We start from the raw sequence: 18943 nt of genomic DNA, 5'->3' as shown, positions 1-18943 counted from the left end.
GTTGCGATCATGATGAGTCTTCTCTTGGTTAATGCAGCTCTTGAATAACCAGAAAAGTCAAACTCCTTTCAAGACGAGATCAACTTTTATACTCTTAACTAATGAATTTTGGAAATCTGTACTAAAGGATAAAGTGTCCAAAATTTCCTTCTTTACTCTTCTTTGCAAAACAAAAAAAAAACAATTTTATCTAGATGAATGTTTCTTGAATAAGAAAAATTCAGTTAAGAGAAACCACTATGAGAAACAGTATAATAATGGTGAGAGGCATATTTTAACAAGGCCATTCTTGGGGGCTGGTTCCCATAATAAAACTGTTCAAGTTTGAATCAGTTGGTTCTTTCAAAATCACCTATTTTTATTTAAACTATCTTTGAATATCAGGGATATAACAGATATATACCAAAATATACTAAGACACAGATGGACTTTGATCACTAGAGCTACATGTCAGGGTAATTCTGGAATGAAATAAAAACACTGCTCTCTGAGCAACTTCTGGTCTTCTCTTTCATATTAAGAAAGTGCTACTATTCTATAAAGTCCAAAATGTCAGTCCCTTTCCTTTCATACCATTACAAGAATGATCCAGAATCTTCTACATAGTGACTTCTCTTTATGTAGTCCTCTAGCTATTCTAATATTGTGAAGTCATCTAGTACTTTATTTTTCAAACCATGAGTAGGGTTGGTCATGAAATCATGTTTTAAAAACATATCTTTATTGATTTCAAAGAAGGGAGAGGGAGAGACAGAAACATCAATGATGAGAGAGAATCATTGATCGGTTGCCTCCTGCGTACCCCCTACTGGGAATTGACAACCCGAGCATATGCCCTTGACTGGAATCGAACCTGGGACCCTTCAGTCCACAGGCTAACGCTCTATCCACTGAGCCAAACCAGCTAGGGCATGAAATCATTTTTTAGTAGGTTCCCACCAACATTTAAAAAAAGAATAAAAGAAAAAACAACCAGGGTGCACTGTATATGTGGTTACATACAGTTTTGTGAATTTTTTGTTTTAAAATTTTATGTATGTGTAATATTTGGTATATCTACATACTTATCAGGTGGTAATATAAAATATTTTTAACTAGAGTCATGATCACAATTCAATAGCCACAGATATAATGGGCTTTATTATATTTTTAGTAACTGTTACACATGGAGTTTCAACAACATAATTCTTTATTTAGAACCTGGGCTAACCTTTAAGGCTAAATACCATGTAAAGATCATCCTGCTTATTTGAAAGCAGGGAGTTCTTAGGATAGAGAGATCAACAAATTACAAAATGCACTGCCTGGTTGGCATTTTAATATATGTATGTTGTAGACGAAAAGCAGAACAGTGTTTCTACACTTACACAATTAGCTTTCAGGTACCTGTGGCCTACTAGCTCAGTAACTCAGTACACATTCTAAGCCACTACAAGAGCAAATATCTATCCATAACAGAAAATAAAATTTAAAAAGAGAAAATGGAAGTGACTATAACTTCAATTAGATGAACTTTCAGATTTCACCACCAATTTCCCATAAAGCATATTGCCCACATCTGAATTTCTCAGAAAATTCATTAGTTGTTATAAGGACCTCTCTGAACAGGTGCTCTGAACACACTACTATATTTTTCATAAAGCATAAGAATACAAATAAGTGATGCTTATCTTTGAGTGTTAAATTAAGGTGTCTACATAAAGGAGCATAATAAACCCTTGGGAGGATAGTGCTTTCTGTACCAAAAATTAAACTACTAAAACTTTGTAACTGTAGTGTAATACTATATATTACTGAATGTCAGGGAATTGATCTGTAAGAGGTTAGGTAACTCTTCATGAGATAGATCAATATTTCACTTGTAGGAAGTCATTCTATCACCACTGACATTATCCCAAACAGACTGGGACCACTTCTATTCTCTTTTTGCATTACTTATCTCCAAGAAAGTACATGGAGCAATGTTTGAGAAAGCAACTGAGAAAACAAAAGAAGGAAATCATATGGGTTCTCCAGTGTACAGGGGGCACAAACCAGATCCAGCCAAAGAACATCAGGTATTGGATAGCATTTAAGACTAATGCCCCATTAAATGTTTAAAAAGATACAAGAAAAATGTCCTACCTTCTAATCTAGTTAAGGAACTATAATATAAACATGCAAATCTCTTTTCAATTCTCCAGTGCTACCCATTTCATTCAGAATAAAATCCAAATCCTTAGCAATAATTATGAGGCCCCCTAGGATCTGGACCTACATCTATCACCTTATTTCCTGTCACTTTCCCCTTCACCTATTTTACAATGGCCAACAATTATATGAAAAAGTACTCAACATCATTACTTTCCATGATAATGCAATTTAAAATCATGAATTACCACCACAGATTTAAAAACATGGACTGAAAATACCAGGTATAGGCAAGGATGATGAACACAACAGCAAATCTCTCACATTGCTGGTGGAAGTGTAAATTGTAAAACCATTTTGGAAAATGTTTGACAGTGGCTACTAAATCTAAACATACATATACCTGACTATACAGCAATCCCACTTCTTTGGGACATAAACCCCAAAGTAAGTAGTGTGTATGCTCATCAAAAGGCATGTACAAGAATGTGCATAGCCCTTTTATTCGTGATAGCTCAAAACTGGAAGCAATCTAAATATCCACCAATAGAACAGATTAATAGCAATAAAAAAGAATGCTATAATGCAACATAGATGAATCTCATAGATATAATATTGAGGGAAAGAAACTAGACACAAAAGAGTACATACTGATAATTCTATTTTCATAAAGTTCAAAAGACAAAAATAATCTGTGATAAGAGAAGTAGAATAGTGATTACCTTTATTGATTTGTTCTGAATTAGAGGTATTAAATCAGAAGTAGCATGAGGGAGACTTCTCTGGGTGCTAGAAATGTTCTATATCTTAATGTAGGTAGTTGTTGCACAAGTATTTTACACATGTATAAATTCAGAGAGTTGTGCATTTAAGGTCTGTGTTACAATAAAGTTATGTACAAAATATATGTTTTATATATACACGTAAGTATCAATATACTGCTCCCATGGCTCTGGGAACTTTTTGGCTCCATCAGGCCATTATTTACTTTATTGTTTCTTTTACTGAAAAGGGAATGGAGTACTACTTGGATAGCTGATGCTGAAATAATTGCTTACCTTTAACAAAGGGCAGCTGCAAAGGTTGGGAAAGGAGAGTGGAAAATTAACTCCTAGAAGGAAATCCTTGTTGCTCAGATATCTCTGCTGGCTCTCCACTTCTGGATCTCCCCAGGAGCGCAGCTGATGGAGCCTGTAGGAGGCTTTCAGAGACAGGAAAAGAGCTAACCATCTGAAACAAATCACAGCAGACATGCTTATTCAGTGCTCCATGGAGGTTTGAGGGTAGTTCACAGCAGTGAGGAACTTTGTCTCTCATTAACATGTCTCTTTTCTAAATCTTGAGCATTTTAGAAATAGTTCTTTCCTACTCTGAGATAAAACCATTTCATATTTCTGTTTTATAAATTCTACCTTTTGCATGACTTGGCTTGCTACTATGAAAACTAAATCCTCTGTAAAGCTCATCTCAATATTGAAAAATATTCAATCCTACCACAAAAACTCTATCATGAAAACATCCTCCTATTAGGGAGAGAGCTTTGCCTAATGAGGTCACTATTTATTACATAAAGGCAAGGTAATAAAATAAGGGAAAGCCATTATTACGAAGAATAAGATCATAGAACTAAGTTTCTCAGAACATTTAAGGTAGGCTATGCTGTAATCACTACTGACTAAAGGAATCATTAGCCATCATTTGCCCTATAGAAGCGAATAAAATATAGTAGACTAACTACAAATTAAGAAGACCTGAAGACCTGGTAGCACTTGGGAGGAGAGCCTGATGTTTTTATTTATGGTACTAAAGGCCCGGTGCACGAAATTCATGCACGGGGGGAGGGGAGGTGTCCCTCAGCCCAGCCTGCACCCTCTCCAATCTGGGACATCCCTCTCACAATCCAGGACTGCTGGCTCCCAACTGCTTGCCTGCCTGCGTTCCTGATTGCCCCTAACCGCTTCTGCCTGCCAGCCTGATCACCCCCTAACCCAGGGGTGGGCAAACTTTTTGACTCGAGGGCCACAATGGGTTCTTAAACTGGACCGGAGGGCTGGAACAAAAGCATGGATGGAGTGTTTGTGTGAACTAATATAAATTCAAAATAAAGGAGCGGAGGGGAGAGCAAGAGAACCCTCTGCTCTTTCGACTCCGCGGGCCGGATAGAACAGCCGAATGGGCCGGATCCAGCCCACAGGCCGTAGTTTGCCCACGGCTGCCCTAACTACTCCCCTGCCAGCCTGATTGATGCCTAACTGCTCCCCTGCCAGCCTGTTTGCCCCTAACTGCCCTCCCCTGCAGGCCTGGTCACCCCTAACTGCCCTCCCCTACAGGACTGGTCACCCCTAACTGCCCTCCCCTGCTGGCCTGATCGCCCTCAACTGCCCTCCCTTGCAGACCTGGTCCCTCCCCTGCTGGCCATCTTGTGGTGGCCATCTTGTGTCCACATGGGGGCAGGATCTTTGACCACATGGGGGCAGCCATCTTGTGTATTGGAGTGATGGTCAATCTGCATATTACTCTTTTATTAGAGAGGATATCATGAGGCATCCAGCAATTATTAAATGATCAAAAGAAAATTAAGACTTCCTAATATAAATTTTCTTTTTAAAAAAATATTTTCATTGACATCAGAGAGGAAGGGAGAAGGAGAGAGAGATAGAAACCTCAAAATGATGTAAGAGAATCACTGATGGACTGCCTCCTGCACGCCACACACTAGGGATTGACACTGCAACCAGGCATGTGCCCTGACATGGAATCGAACTCTGACCTCCCAGTTCAGAGGTTGATGCTCAACCACTGAGCCATGCAGGCCAGGCCCTAATATAAATTTTCAACAACAGAAAAAGAATGAGAGGCTCTGTAAGATATAACATTAAGTATTTAACCTTCATAGTATTCAACCTTTGTCCTTGTTTATTTCCAATGGCTCTCTCATCAAACAACAAGCAAACTCCTCACTCACCTGGCCAAAAGTCCCTGAAGCATGAGGTTTGCCATTTCTGCTGGCGATACATCAATAAAGCGAAGGAAAGAAAAACAGCTTTCTTCATTAACACCTAGAATATCAAAGGACAAAGTTAAACACAATAACACCCAAGAGATAATACTCAACTAAAACCTGTTTGCTAAACTGCTGAATTTTGGCTTAATAATAAAAACATATTTTAAAGATTCTGAACCACAGCTACTTTGATGGAAGTCAGGGTGTCATATTTTTGTACCCACAATCATAAGTAGACTAGGCAGACCTATGAGATATGGCACAAATGAGCTACAGTGAAGTTGGCTCATTAGTTACACTTGGGGTTTTTGGATCCTTGGCTAAGCACCTTCCTCCTTTTATCATGCCAGACCAAAAGAAAAAAGCAAAGGACAGAAGTAAGAGATTCTGAACTATGGAACCTTTACCTTAATACTACGGACAATGTTCTAAGTTGAGCAGCTTCTTTTCCTTAGACTAATAAGAATCCTGCACTGTCTCTGTCATGTCTCAAGAGTGTTAGAAATTCTTAAGAGTTAGGTATGAAATAAAGCTGGAAGGACAACGTAATATTTTTTTTATTGCTTCCTGTTATAGTCACACATCACAGCATCTATAGATGAAGATGACTAATTTACTTAAATCTTATCAAGACTTTATAAATAAAAACCTAGCATGCAGGCAAACCACTACTAGTTCCAAATCTGTCACTCAGTAAAACAAAGAGAAACAGCCTGATAAATCCTTGGCAAACTATACTTCCCAAAGTTAAAAACACCTACCTTTTCTGTGAAAGAGAGACTGTTGGATATAGTCCGGTGCAAATGGAGAAAGAAGAACCCTTAACCACCTGTAAAGTAAGTAAATAAAATAAATTCAAACCCAAATTTATTTGATTTTTTAAAAATATATATATATATTTTATTGATTTCAGAGAGGAAGGGAGAGGGAGAGATAGAAACATCATCAGAGAGAGAACAATTGATGGCTGCCTCCTGCACGCCCCTGACTAGGGATATCAAGCCTGCAACCCGGGCATGTGCCTGACCAGGAATCAAACTGTGACTTCCTGGTTCATAGGTTGATGCTCAACCACTGAGCAACACAGGCCTCTTTTATAGATCTCTTTTGATGCAAGTGCATATTTGCACACAGGTGCATATTTCTCATGTGGAAAAGCAACTAGAAGTGGCTAGGGCCTTTAAGGTCATCAAGTTAAATCCTTTACAGTGCACAGATTTTCCTACCACAAGATCCCCTAATTATGTTTTAGTGAGGAATTCAAACATTCTCCACTAAAATTTTCTCCACAATCCCACATATTACAAAAACACTCTTTTAGAGTAAACAGGTATTAATATTTGCTCACCTATCTCGTGAATGGTTGAAGACCCTGATCTGTCCGTGATGGTAGATAAATTTTGAAATCTGGTATGGCTTTAGAGAAATATGAAATGGAGACCAAGTTTCTTGTCGTTCAAATAACTCTGGGTGATTACACACCTAAGAGAAAGGGAAAGAACACAACATTGCTATGTGCAAACATCACTCTAAAATGATGGGGGATCCCAAACCCTGAATGTTTACCTTTGTGAATAAATACTCTGCCATTTTCATCTCTTTTTAACAGTATTTATTTGGTATCAAGGTTAGAGGCCTTTTACTTGAAGTGGGTTAATGAAGACAACTCCAGGACAACTGATCTAAGCTCTTACCTTTCTAAACTGCATGACCAGATTCATGAGGCTGCTGGTGGTGGTCTGTGCTTGCTGGGTAGAGCCCATAGAAGATTGCAATAAATCCTCAATAGAAATTTTGTTCTTTAGTGCCTGATATAGTAGCTTTTGTCGACTGGTCAGTTGGCAATACATTAGAATCTCAATCTAAAAACCAGTGAAAACATTTATATTTTGAAAAACAGTTTAGAAGGAAATTCAGTATCAACACATGTAAGCCAGATGATTGAAAAAATATATATGCATCTCTAGAAACACATTATCCCTATAAATCTCTGATGTGGTTAATTATCCAGAAATGTGTTTTTTTTTCCTTGACTCTCTTATCCTTGTCACTCAATCTACATGCTGTCCCTGGGCAATTTCTTCCATTTCCAATAGCACCAATCATTGCCCATCAGTGACTTACAACAAAAATATATCCCTGAACTCCCCTAGCCCCATACTGTCAACTGCCTACTATAATAAAATAGTAACACTCAGAGAGTGCACAGCCTTTTTATGTTTTTAATTAAAAAAATCTGTTTTTATTTGATTTCAGACAGAGGAGGGGGAAGGGAGAGATAGAAACATCAGAGATGAAAGAGAATCAACTTCCATTGGTGTCTCCTAGTGGGGATCAAGCCCTAAACCTGGATATGTGCCCTGACCAGGAATTGAACCGTGACTTCCTGGTTCATGGATTGATGCCCAACCATTGAGCCACACCAGCTGGGCGAAGCAGTTTTATATGTTACATATCAGAAAACAATTATCTTTTCCACAATTTACTAAATTGATTAACAGCATTACCGTTCACTGAGATGCCCAAAGAGAAACTATAGTCAGCTTTGATTTCCTCTCTCATACCCCATGTTTAATCATTTCCTAAGTCCCTCAACTCAACCTAGAAATTTACTTCTTTATTTTTATTTTATTTTATTATTGATTTCAGAGAGGAAGGGAGATAGAAACATCCTATATGATAAAAGCCTAATATGCTAAGTGTCCAGTTGTCCGTTAAACCAATTAAAGCGTTATATGCTAATTATATGCTAAGGCTGCTCAACCGCTCGCTATGACGTGCACTGACCACCAGGGGGCAGACACTCCGACCAGCAGGTTAGCTTGCAGCTGGGGTCTGGCCAATTGGGACTGAGAGAGATGGGCTGGACACGCCCTGGAGCCCTCCCGCAGTCCCTCTCTGACCCCGGTCGTGCACCAGTGGGTCTTCTCAGCCTGGCCTGCTCCCTCTCGCAATCTGGGACCCCTCGGGGGATGTCAGAGAGCCAGTTTCGGCCAGATCCCACAGGCCAGGCCGAGGGACTCCACTGGTGCACGAATTCGTGCACCGGGCCTCTAGTCAATGATAAGAGAGAATCATCGATTGGCTGCCTCTTGCATGCCCCCTACTGGGAACCACAACCGGGCACATGTCCTTGACTGGAATCGAACCTGGGACTCCTCAGTCCATAGGTTGATGCTCTATCAACTGAGCCAAACCGGCTAGGGCTAGAAATTTACTTCTAACCACTTTTTATGTCTTATTCTGGAATCTTCCTGCTGCCAGCCAGTCTCTCCTGATCCTAAAAAAGTTTCCTTACAAATTTTGTAATTCAACTGCTGAAAAAACCTTCAAGGTACATTTCTGCCTATTGTAAAATATTAAAAATTCTCCAATAGGTAGAAAAGACCTCCCATAATCTAACCCACCCAGTGGTCCCAGTCTTATCACTGTCTTCCTTAGCAAGCATGGTCTAAATAATGTCTGCCAAAAATATTGTATATCTGAATGTTGCTCTACCTTTGTTCACATTGTTCTTGTTGCCTAGCACCCCTTTCTATAATTTTCCTAGTAAATGCCAACTTGTTATACCAGATCTACCTTCATGTCATCTCTGTTTTGATGCCTTCCATAACCCTCCCTAAGAGAACTACTCCCTTATCTATGTTCCCATTATACAGTAGTTCACATAGACAATTATTGTATCTCTATGACACAGTATTAGTTATTTGTCTCCTTTGGAAATCTGAACAGAAACTGGAGACTTTACATATCAATAAGTACCAGTGGATGGCGTGTAATAAGAGTTCAATAAATAACTATACTAAGTATTATTATTTACTAGATCAGAAACATTACTGATGCCTAAGAAACATATACTCTATACAGTGATTAAGAACCACGCTACATCTTCTGATCACCTCCTTACTGACCATTAACAGTATTATGACACTGCTATTGTTTTCTAAGTCCTCTGTGATAAAAAAAAAAAAAAGCCTCAAGGATACATTTTTTAAATAAAGTATATTCCTTCCATCAGCTACATCTGTGTGACAGTGCTCTTTAATTAAAATCTGCCAGTTTCACAAAACAGCCACCCAGATTTTTAAAAAAGAAATAAAACAAAGGTACACTGCTCCTTTCTTTGAAGGTGTGCATCACCACCACAATCTTCCAAAGAGAGTTATTAATTTCAAAACAACCCATCCTTCTGACAGTGATGGAGAAGAACTAATATTATCAAAGATCTGGAAAGCTGCCTTTGTTAGAAACAGGTGGACTCTGTGGAATATGGAAAAAAACTCCAAAGGACTGAGAACTGGTAGAAAAAAAGGAGAATATGGAGAGAATTCACAGGAGAATTATAGAAGTCTGGTAAAGATACCTGGCCTGCAATATTTATAAACCAAAATTATTGGCTTTGTATGAGAAAAAAATATAATAACCCAAAGCACATTAAACTTCAAAATCTAACTCTCAGTTGCAGAAATACAGGAGACAGAGGAACATGTCTGACAACACCATGATGATATAATTTGCAAAATCCAGTATGTGGGAAACTCTATAGGACAAATAACTCAGTTTCTTCAACAAAGAATGCAAGGGAAAGCAGAGGGAGGGATTAAAAGATACTTAAGCCCTGGTCAGTTAGAGCGTCAGCCCAGGGACGGAAGGGTTGCCGGTTTGATTCCCAATCAAGGGCATGTACCTTGGTGCAGGCTCAATCCGTCCCTGTCCGGGAGAGTGTGGGAGGCAACCAATCAATGTGTCTCTGCCACATCGATGTCTCTTTTTCTCTCTCTCTCCTTTTTTCCCTCCCTCCCTCCCTCTCACTCTCTCTAAAAACCAATAGAAAAATATGCTCAGGTGAAGATTAAAAAAGTTAAAGAGACACTTAAGAGACATGTCACCCAAATGCTATGTGAGGATCTTGCTTGGATTCTGATTTCAAAAATCTAATTCTGAGAGTGAGAGTGAGAGTAAGAGAAAAAGAGGCGAGAAGCAACTGGGGATATCTGAGCACTGACTGCTATGTAATACTACAATAAAGTAAATGTCATTTTCAGTAGGGGCAATAATGATATGTGGTTATGTATTTTTTAAAAGACCAAATTTTTAGAGATATATATGAAAAATTTTATAAATGAAATAAAAGACATCTGGGATCTGATTCAGAATAATCTAGAAGGGTGGGGGATACTAGTAGCCATGAGTTGATCATTATTGAAGCTGTATGGTGACTACAAAAAGGTTCAATATATTATGTTTTCTACTTCCATAATATTTCCAATTCTCCATAAATCAGACTATAAAACAAAAAGAAAAAATATTACTTGCTGTGATTATTTGACTCAAATGAAATCTTTGATCCACTCAGGTTTAAAGGTCTTCTCTCAATCCAACTAATTTACTTTTCAAGTAAACATTTATCAAGAAACATTTTTTCTCCTTGGAACCTAGGGTGGTGCCTAATAAAGCTTAATAAACTCATGAGGTTTTCTTTCCTTACCTTGTCAGACAATTCATTTTCTACATCTTTCTTGATTCTCCTCAGCATAAATGGCTTCAAGATCATGTGTAAGCGAGAGAGTTGATCTGAAATGCCAGGAGGACCCGCCCCCATAAGTAATACATTATTTCAGTTTACCATAAACAAAAGAAAAGTCATAAACATCTCTCACTAAACTGTTTTAACACCTTTTGGCTTAATGATTCTATGAAAGAAGACTGCAACAAATTTCCCCCCCAAGTAGGAGACCAAAGAATCTGAATTTTCCATAGTATCTTCGTATAGTCAACTGGGCAAATGCATTTTGGTCTCACTCAAGACCAAAAAGACCACCTTATTTTTATTAGAATTCACCTTTATAATGTTTAAAGGAACATTTTTATCAATAAAATAGAGTTCTCATATAGGTCTAACGCAAGCTATCTGTGGCCCTCAATGTTCCCCAAAATCATGTTTTCAAATTATGTCAGCAAATAACAACTTGTAGTATAAGAAATTACTTAAGGACTTTTCTAATAGTTAAAAGATGTCACTTCATGTTTCTATAACAAACACTACATGATTCTCTTAAAAATAATAATCAACAAGATCAACAGTATTGACACACAATGTTAAAAATGTTCACAGTAAAAACAAATCCTATCTAATAAAAGGGTAATATGCAAATTGACCGTACCTCCACTACACCCACAAGCCACATCCACCAGCCAATCAGGAATGAGTATGCAAATTAACCCAACCAAGATAGCTGCAGCCATGGAGAGAGCAGGAGGCTTGGGTTTCCCCGGCAATGGAGGAAGCCAAGCTTTCCGCACACCCTGGCTGGCCCAGGCCTCCGCTTAAGGCTACAAAGTTTCAATTATAGAAGATAAATAAATCCCAACAAAAATCGTGGCAGCCACGGAGCTGGAGAGAGCAGGAGGCTTGGGTTGCCCCCGGCGATGGAGGAAGCCAAGTTCCAGGAGCCCTGGCCTGCCTTGGTCTCCACTCAAGGCTACAAAGTTTCAATTATAGAAGATAAATAAATCCCAGATACCAGGGCCTCTGCTTGGGTCGCCGGAGGGCGTGGCCAGCCTGCAAACCACCACAGGCCCCTCACCCAGGCCACCCCACCCTGATCTGGGACACCCTTCAGGGCAAACCAGCTGGCCCCCACCCGTGCACCAGGCCTCTATCCTATCTAATAAAAGAATAATATGCAAATTGACCATCACTCCAACACACAAGAAGGCTGCCCCCATGTGGTCAAAGATGACTGCCCCCATGTGGACACAAGATGGCCACCACAAGATGGCCAGCAGGGGAGGACAGTTGGGAGGGACCAGATCTGCAAGGGAGGGCAGTTGTGGGTGATCAGGCCAGCAGGGGAGGGCAGTTGGGAAGGACCAGGCCTGAAAGGGAGGGCAGTTGGGGGAGATCAAGCCTGAAGCGGAGGGCAGTTAGGGGTGACCAGGCCGGCAGAGGAGGGAAGTTGGGGGCAACTGGGCCTGCACGGAAGGGTAGTTGGGGGGGGACCCAGGCCTGCAGGGGAGAGCAGTTGGGGGGGACCAGGCCTGAAGGAGAGGGCAGTTAGGGGTGACCAGGCCTGCAGGGGAGGGCAGTTAGGGGCAAACAGGCTGGCAGAAGAGCAGTTAGGCATCAATCAGGCTGGCAGGGGAGTGGTTAGGGGGTGATCAGGCTGGCAGGCAGAAGCGGTTAGGGGCAATCAGGAAGGCAGGCAGGCGAGCAGTTGGAAGCCAACAATCCTACCGGTATCGGGCCTATACGGGCAGTCGGACATCCCTCAAGGGGTCCCAGATTGGAGAGGGTGCAGGCTGGGCTGAGGGACACCCCCCACCCCCGTGCACGAATTTTATGCACCGGGCCTCTAGTTTTAATATAAACAGAAACTAACAAAAATGGCCCTTTTAGTATTTTCAGTTTTTATCACAGGAAAAAAGCCTTACCCCATTCCACAAAGAACAGAATTCTGATAGGAATTTTTCAGGATCTATGTGGAAATCTGACTCTGCTACTCTGTCTCATTACCCAACAATACAGTAAAACCTGGATATACAGACTAATTTGGGTGAGGAGGTGTCTGTTAAAGCTGAAAGTCCGTTGTATAATAAAGTAGGTTTTCTGAATGTGAATGTTAAAAAATTGACAAATTAGTTAGTTTACCTGTTTTTACTCATGTAGACAAGTTTGTGTAATTAAAATTAAGTATGTATGAAAAGCTTAATTTCACAGAAAAGTTTTCTGTATGTGTTCCTGTAATTTTACATTTATACTGTAATGGGTCTAATAAAGGTGTGCATTCACCAGTCACCTTAAGTAAACAAATGCATGCAGCTAGGGTGTAGTTTAGTGAACATGGAAACATCTGGCAAGGCATGCGTTAAAACTGCTACAGAAAGTCAAACCACAAGACAATAGAACCAATTACTGCGCCCAATGAGATGTGATCACATGCTAATCATTCACTGAACATTGTTTACAAGTGCTAACTCTTCAATTTAAATATGTAAACTATAGTTGTAGATATGTTATATTTATTTATTTCAGCAAAATTACTATAGTGCTTTAACAAAAACAAAAAACTTGTTAATTATAAGCAAATCTTGGTTAAAAGCATTTTAAAATTAACAGGGTTTTAATTTTCACATGACATATGGACCAGAAATTTTGTCCGTTAAATCGGAAGTCCTTTAAATCAAGGACCACAAAATTGAGGGCTTACTATATAGCAACATCACCTGAATCAATTAGTCCTTTTTTAAATTCTTTTAAACATAAACAAAATACATAATTTTTTTTTACTTTTTAAATTGTTTATTCAATTTGATTGCTAAAGATAATGTCCTTCAAACATGAAAAACTGATCTAAATATGGCATCTGAACAAAGGACCATAAAAGCTTCTAGTTACTGTATCTATTATTAAATTGTTCTTTTTATCTCAATTATTTCTTTCTCTTTAGACAAATATCCCAATCAGGAGGAACCTATTCTTTTTTTTTTCTTTTTCTTTATTGAAAATAAAAAATAATTTATTGAAAAAGAAAAAAAAGAATAGGTTCCTAAGTATACAAGAAAAACATTCTACATATAGAAAAGGCATACAATATGTTTTTGCCTATACTGATCCGTAGAAGAAAGTTCATAAAAGTACTCACTCTCATCAATGGCAGATTTGTTTTCGGCATGGCTCTCAATGTCCTTGGAAAACCACTCATTAAATTCCTCATGTGAATCAAATAATGTTGGCATAATGAAATGCAGCAGAGCCCAGAGCTGGAAACAAAAGAAAAGTGAAATGGCTGCAGAGCAACGAAATGACAGTGTGAGGGTTTGGAGAGAAAGTTGCAGATATGTGTGTATGTCTGTGTCTTGGTGCATGTGTATGTGTGAGTGAATGAGAGGGACAGAAACAGTGTGTGGGCACATACCTCATCACCCAATACTAATTCTATAAATTGCTACAGCAAAATGTAGTTACTTTTCAATTAATTTCAAACTAAAAGTCTGAAAGTGCTCGTCCCCTCAGATTTTGCGGTGGAATAGATTTAAAGATCTTACACATATTAAAAAACCCATTCCACAATTGTATAAAATCTGAGGTAACATAACTTGCTAATAATAACTCCAGATCAGGAGTTACCAAATTATAATCTGTCATGCCAAGTCTGGTCTGCCATCTATTTTTACAAATAAAGTTTTACTGAACATACCACATTTACTCATTTATGGATCATCTATGGCTGCTTAGATATTATAATGGCAAGGTTAAATAGTGTGACATTGACTGTATGGCCAGTAAAATCTAAAGTATTTACTATCTGGCTCTCCACAGAAAGTTTTCTGACCCCTGCTATAGATGATCAATTATCTTTCCTAAAGAAAAAAATGTTACCTTTTAATTCTAGCATAAAAACATCTCTGCTTTGGATGGGTAGCATCCCTAATGTGGTCACTGTTTATTACATAAATACAAAGAAATAAAGTAACTTATTTGCTTTTTGCCAGAGAATTAAAAAACAGGAACGATGCCAAAAAACCCACTTAGGGTACGCTATGTTCAAATTCTTCTTTATGTGGGAATTATAATTTGCACAGAGTAGTAATACTCAAGGTTGGCATGTGTGAAGACTTCTATTCTCTGCTGGAGCCATTCTGTTTAATGAAGACCTAAAACTGAGACCTAGTGCCTACCTCTGCCATGGTGTTCTGAATGGGGGTCCCAGTTAACAGAAGCCGATTCCGACACTGGAACTGCAAGAGGATCTTCCAACGAACACTGTCCAATAAGATGAATTACAAATTCCAAGTTAGCTATAAATCTTTCTCCACCCTACCAAGTCCCCATATTTCTAAAAATGTTTCCCAAAAAAATAACAAACACTCAGAATCAACTACTCCACTATGTACACAATTGAAAAATATTATTTAACAAAGCTGAGGACAGGAAATTTCAGAGGACTGACTTCTACCTCTATACTGAAAATATGGGACTAGACTTTACGAAAAAAAGCCCCAAACAAGCAGAGAAGGATCCTTTCTGGCTTGATAAACTCCTCTTTGTGTTTACACAAACCAGTTCATTATAAGGCACTTATCTGTTGTAGGAAGCTTTAAAATTGATTTTAGGGGAAGCCCGTGAAAAGAAAATGCAAAGAGAATCTATCATCTATGGCTATGAACATTTCCTACTTTGAAAGAGTGCAATATGAAGAATTGCCCTTCAGATGATGGAATGTTCCATGGAAAATACCATCCTGCCAGTTAACATGGACCTTTAAAGAAGTTCTATGTGTTCACCAACAGTTAATAAAAATGCCTCAAACCCAAGGTTTAATACTACTGAATAACACTTTATAGTCAAACACTTGTTTACTATTCAGTTTGGGAACTTAAAAGTATCAGAATATTTTCCCTGGCTGGTGTGGCATACTGCACTGGAGGGTTGCTGGTTCAATTCCTGTCAAGGGCACATACCTGGGTTGCAGATTCATCTTTGGCCCCAGTAGAAGTGTATGAGGGAGGCAACCAATTGATGTGTCTCTCTCACATCCATGTTTCTCTCTCTCCCCTTCTCTCCCCCTCCTCCAGTCTCTCAAAAAAAAAAAAATGGAAAAAATATTCTCGGGTAAGGATTAACAACAACAAAAAAAATTATTGGAATATGTTAAACATATAACTTCCAATAAAAAGATTCTTAGGGAATTTTAATAACCATCCAGGGACTAGGACAACCTGCATAAAGCAGACAGAACCTACAATCCACATAAATGTAACATTCTACTTTCTATTAAGACCTCCTGTTTAAAACAATCCTAGAGGAAAGGGCAGACACCACTTCCTCCACAAAAATTTTCCTTGAAGAACAAAGATCTATTAAAATGTCATAATTATTGAGTAGGGAAATAGGATGAGAAAAACCCTTGAATTTTAAACATTAATATTTATGTTCCATGAAAAATGCAAAAGGGAACTTCTGACTTCTGGTCAGATGAATGGCTTATGGAGAGACCATATCATTCCATCTTCTGAAACCTCTCTGATCTTTATTTTCACGTGCGTATATAGCACACAGATACAGTTGACCCTTGAACAACATGGGTTTAAACTGTGAGGGTCCACTAACATGGACTTTTTTCAATAAATATAGTAAATGTATTTTCTCTTCCTTATGATTTTCTTAGTAACATTTTCTTTTTTGTTGTTTTTTTTGTGAATACTCACCTGAGGATACTTTTTCCATTGATTTTTTTAGATAGTGGAAGGGACGGGGAAAGACAGAGAGAAACATTGGTTTCCTATTGCACATGCCACAATGGGTCCAGGGATAGAGCCTGCAACCAAGGTACAAGCCCCTGACTAGAATCAAACCGATGATCCTTCAGTCTGTAGACTGATGCTTTAACCACTGAGCTAAACCAGCTAGGGCAGTAACATTTTCTTTTCTCTAGCTTAGTTTATTGTAAGAATTCAATATATAATACATGTAACATACAAAATATGTGTTAATTGACTGTTTATGTTATTGGTAAAACTTCCAGTGTTTGGAGAGTCAAGTTTTATGTGGATTTTCAATTGCGGGGTATTAGAGGGACTGATTTTGGCACCCCTAACCACCACACTGTTCAAGGGTCAACTGTATATCATATTTCTACATATCCTCAATCCAAAGAGTTTGGGTTCTACTACTCATGTTACCTGGAACTACTCTTGAGCGCCTGAGCCTCATCCAGTACCATGTACTGCCACTTGACCCGCTGGAAATACTTTACATCCTGCACCACCAGCTGGTAGCTGGTGATAACCACGTGGAAGGGAGCATCCTGAGTGTAAAGGGTCTTCTGTAAATATAAGAGGGCAAGGGTGAAAAGAGATAACTAACAATTCATATAAGATAATGAGGAATAAATTGTATTTTCTAAGGCCAAGTTTATAATAGCTCTAAAGATGTGCTTCTCCCATCTGGGAGATGTACAGTGAATTAAACCACAATTGTTTTTAAAGTAGTCACCTTAATCACAAATCATCTTAAAAACTAGTATTTAGCTTATTAAAGAAAAAAGTTCTTATTTAATCCTGGACTTCAATCAAATCCAGCTGACTGTCTATAATAGGAAAAACATTATAACAATGTAAAAGAAAAAAAAGTGCACTTGCCTAGTGCCAGAAATATGTAAGAAGATTTTGTATATGAGAAATTGCTCATATCAATTGAAGAAATAATTATCTCATATATATACATTGAGTTACCTGACTCCAGAATCTCCTTATGACTTTTCTATCATGAGGATTTCCCCAATATGGTAGCACCTGGAAAAGGACCAATACATTACTCAGAATGATTTTAAAAGAACCTAAAACAAAATAAATCTAGGAGTTCCTCTTCTGTCATGGCTTGACTAGCACTCCTCCTGCTGACCAAATTAAAAACACATATTCAAAATCTGCTTGAAAGTATCAAAGAGCTAAGCTGAGGCAGTGGAGAATTAAAGAGACAAGATCCAGAAAAGAAAGCAAAGCCCAGAAAGGAAATCCTGACACCTGCACATGTTCACCCTGAAGAAGATCCTTTCCAAAAGTTCTGGTTGAGGGGCTAAGAAACTGAGCAGAGTTTGTTGTTGTTGTTGTTTTTCCTTAAGAGATGTGGAGCCCACAGAATAAAAACTGTAGTTCAAGGAGGAGGGATTCTGGTAAGCATCAACCTACTTGGCCTTGAGTTAGGATCAAAGAGTATATACACATACTAGTAATAAAGATAAACTATACACAGACTGCCTTAACAGACACAGTCATCCCTCAGTATTTATAGGAAATTGGTTCCAGTACTACCTGAAGATACCAAAACCCATGGATGGCAAAGTGTTTTCATATAACCTACGCATATCTTCCTGTATACCTGAAATCATCTCTAGTTTATTTATAATACCTAATATAATGTAAATGTTATGTAAACCGTTGTTATACTGTATTTTTCGGGTATTGACAAGAAAAAAGTCTGTACACGTTCTGACTTGTACATTGTAGGCCTAATAATACAGAACACATCAGCACAATGTAACTTTCCCACCAAATATTGTTTCAATCCACAGTTGGTTGAATCCCTCAGATATGGAGCGCCCACTATACTGAATTTCAGCTTCAAATCATCTCAATTCCTGACTAGATTAAGGGGATTTGGATTATTAGTATCCCAGAAAAATAATTTACTAGTGACAAGAAACCAAAACAAAACCCAAAACACAGAAATCCTCTCTATAGAAGAAAATAAGTTTCTAGAACCCACAAATATCTCTAGAATTTTCCCCATACACTGTCTGGCATACAATTAAAACAAAAACAAAAACCAGGCATATGGAAAGACCAGACCATTTGATTGAAAAGAGAAAAAAAGAAACAAAGCCACAAGAGATCAAGATAATGAAAATATCAGAAAAAGACTTTGAAAGAATTCAATGAGATGTTAGATGCAACTTAAGAGAAAGTTAGTGAACTAGAAGAAAATATCCAGATAAATCATGAAGAAACAAAAGAATGCAAAGTTCAGCATTTTTTTGTGTGTGATGTCTCTAGGGCTTTCTTTCTTTTTATCCAGACGGGGGTCAAAGTATTTCTTGAATTTATAGCTTGATGTCTTTTGTAGTTTTCAGAAATCTCAGCCAGATGGAAGCACAAATATGCAAAAAGGAATGAAGATCAATTAAAACAATGAACATGTAATATGAATAAAACTAAATAAATTTAAAATGTATAAATAATAGAATGTCTTATGTGGTTTAAATTAGGCTACTTTTTAAAAAGTGATACATGTATTCTCCTAGATAT

General features: G+C 38.2%; 1 protein-coding gene across 2 annotated transcripts in view; it reads right to left on the bottom strand.

The window, feature by feature from the left end:
* Nucleotides 1-18943, bottom strand: part of INO80 (INO80 complex ATPase subunit) — a 160439-nt gene that overhangs the window by 64721 nt on the left and 76775 nt on the right. The window contains exons 15-24 of one of the 2 annotated variants that reach the window (XM_080645600.1): nucleotides 17372-17431; nucleotides 16820-16962; nucleotides 14816-14900; nucleotides 13780-13897; nucleotides 10623-10708; nucleotides 6829-6996; nucleotides 6483-6616; nucleotides 5896-5963; nucleotides 5096-5189; nucleotides 3189-3360 (exon numbers count right to left, since the gene is read on the bottom strand). In XM_080645600.1, coding sequence (XP_080501726.1) covers nucleotides 3189-3360; nucleotides 5096-5189; nucleotides 5896-5963; nucleotides 6483-6616; nucleotides 6829-6996; nucleotides 10623-10708; nucleotides 13780-13897; nucleotides 14816-14900; nucleotides 16820-16962; nucleotides 17372-17431 — 1128 coding nt within the window. The remainder of the gene's footprint in view (nucleotides 1-3188; nucleotides 3361-5095; nucleotides 5190-5895; nucleotides 5964-6482; nucleotides 6617-6828; nucleotides 6997-10622; nucleotides 10709-13779; nucleotides 13898-14815; nucleotides 14901-16819; nucleotides 16963-17371; nucleotides 17432-18943) is intronic. The other variant, XM_080645601.1, reaches the window with a different exon arrangement.

This window comes from Plecotus auritus, assembly GCF_963455305.1.
Source record: "Plecotus auritus genome assembly, chromosome: 1".
NCBI classification, from domain to species: Eukaryota; Metazoa; Chordata; class Mammalia; order Chiroptera; family Vespertilionidae; genus Plecotus; species Plecotus auritus.
Note: the sequence above shows the minus strand (reverse complement) of the source record. Positions and strands in the feature narration are given on the sequence as shown.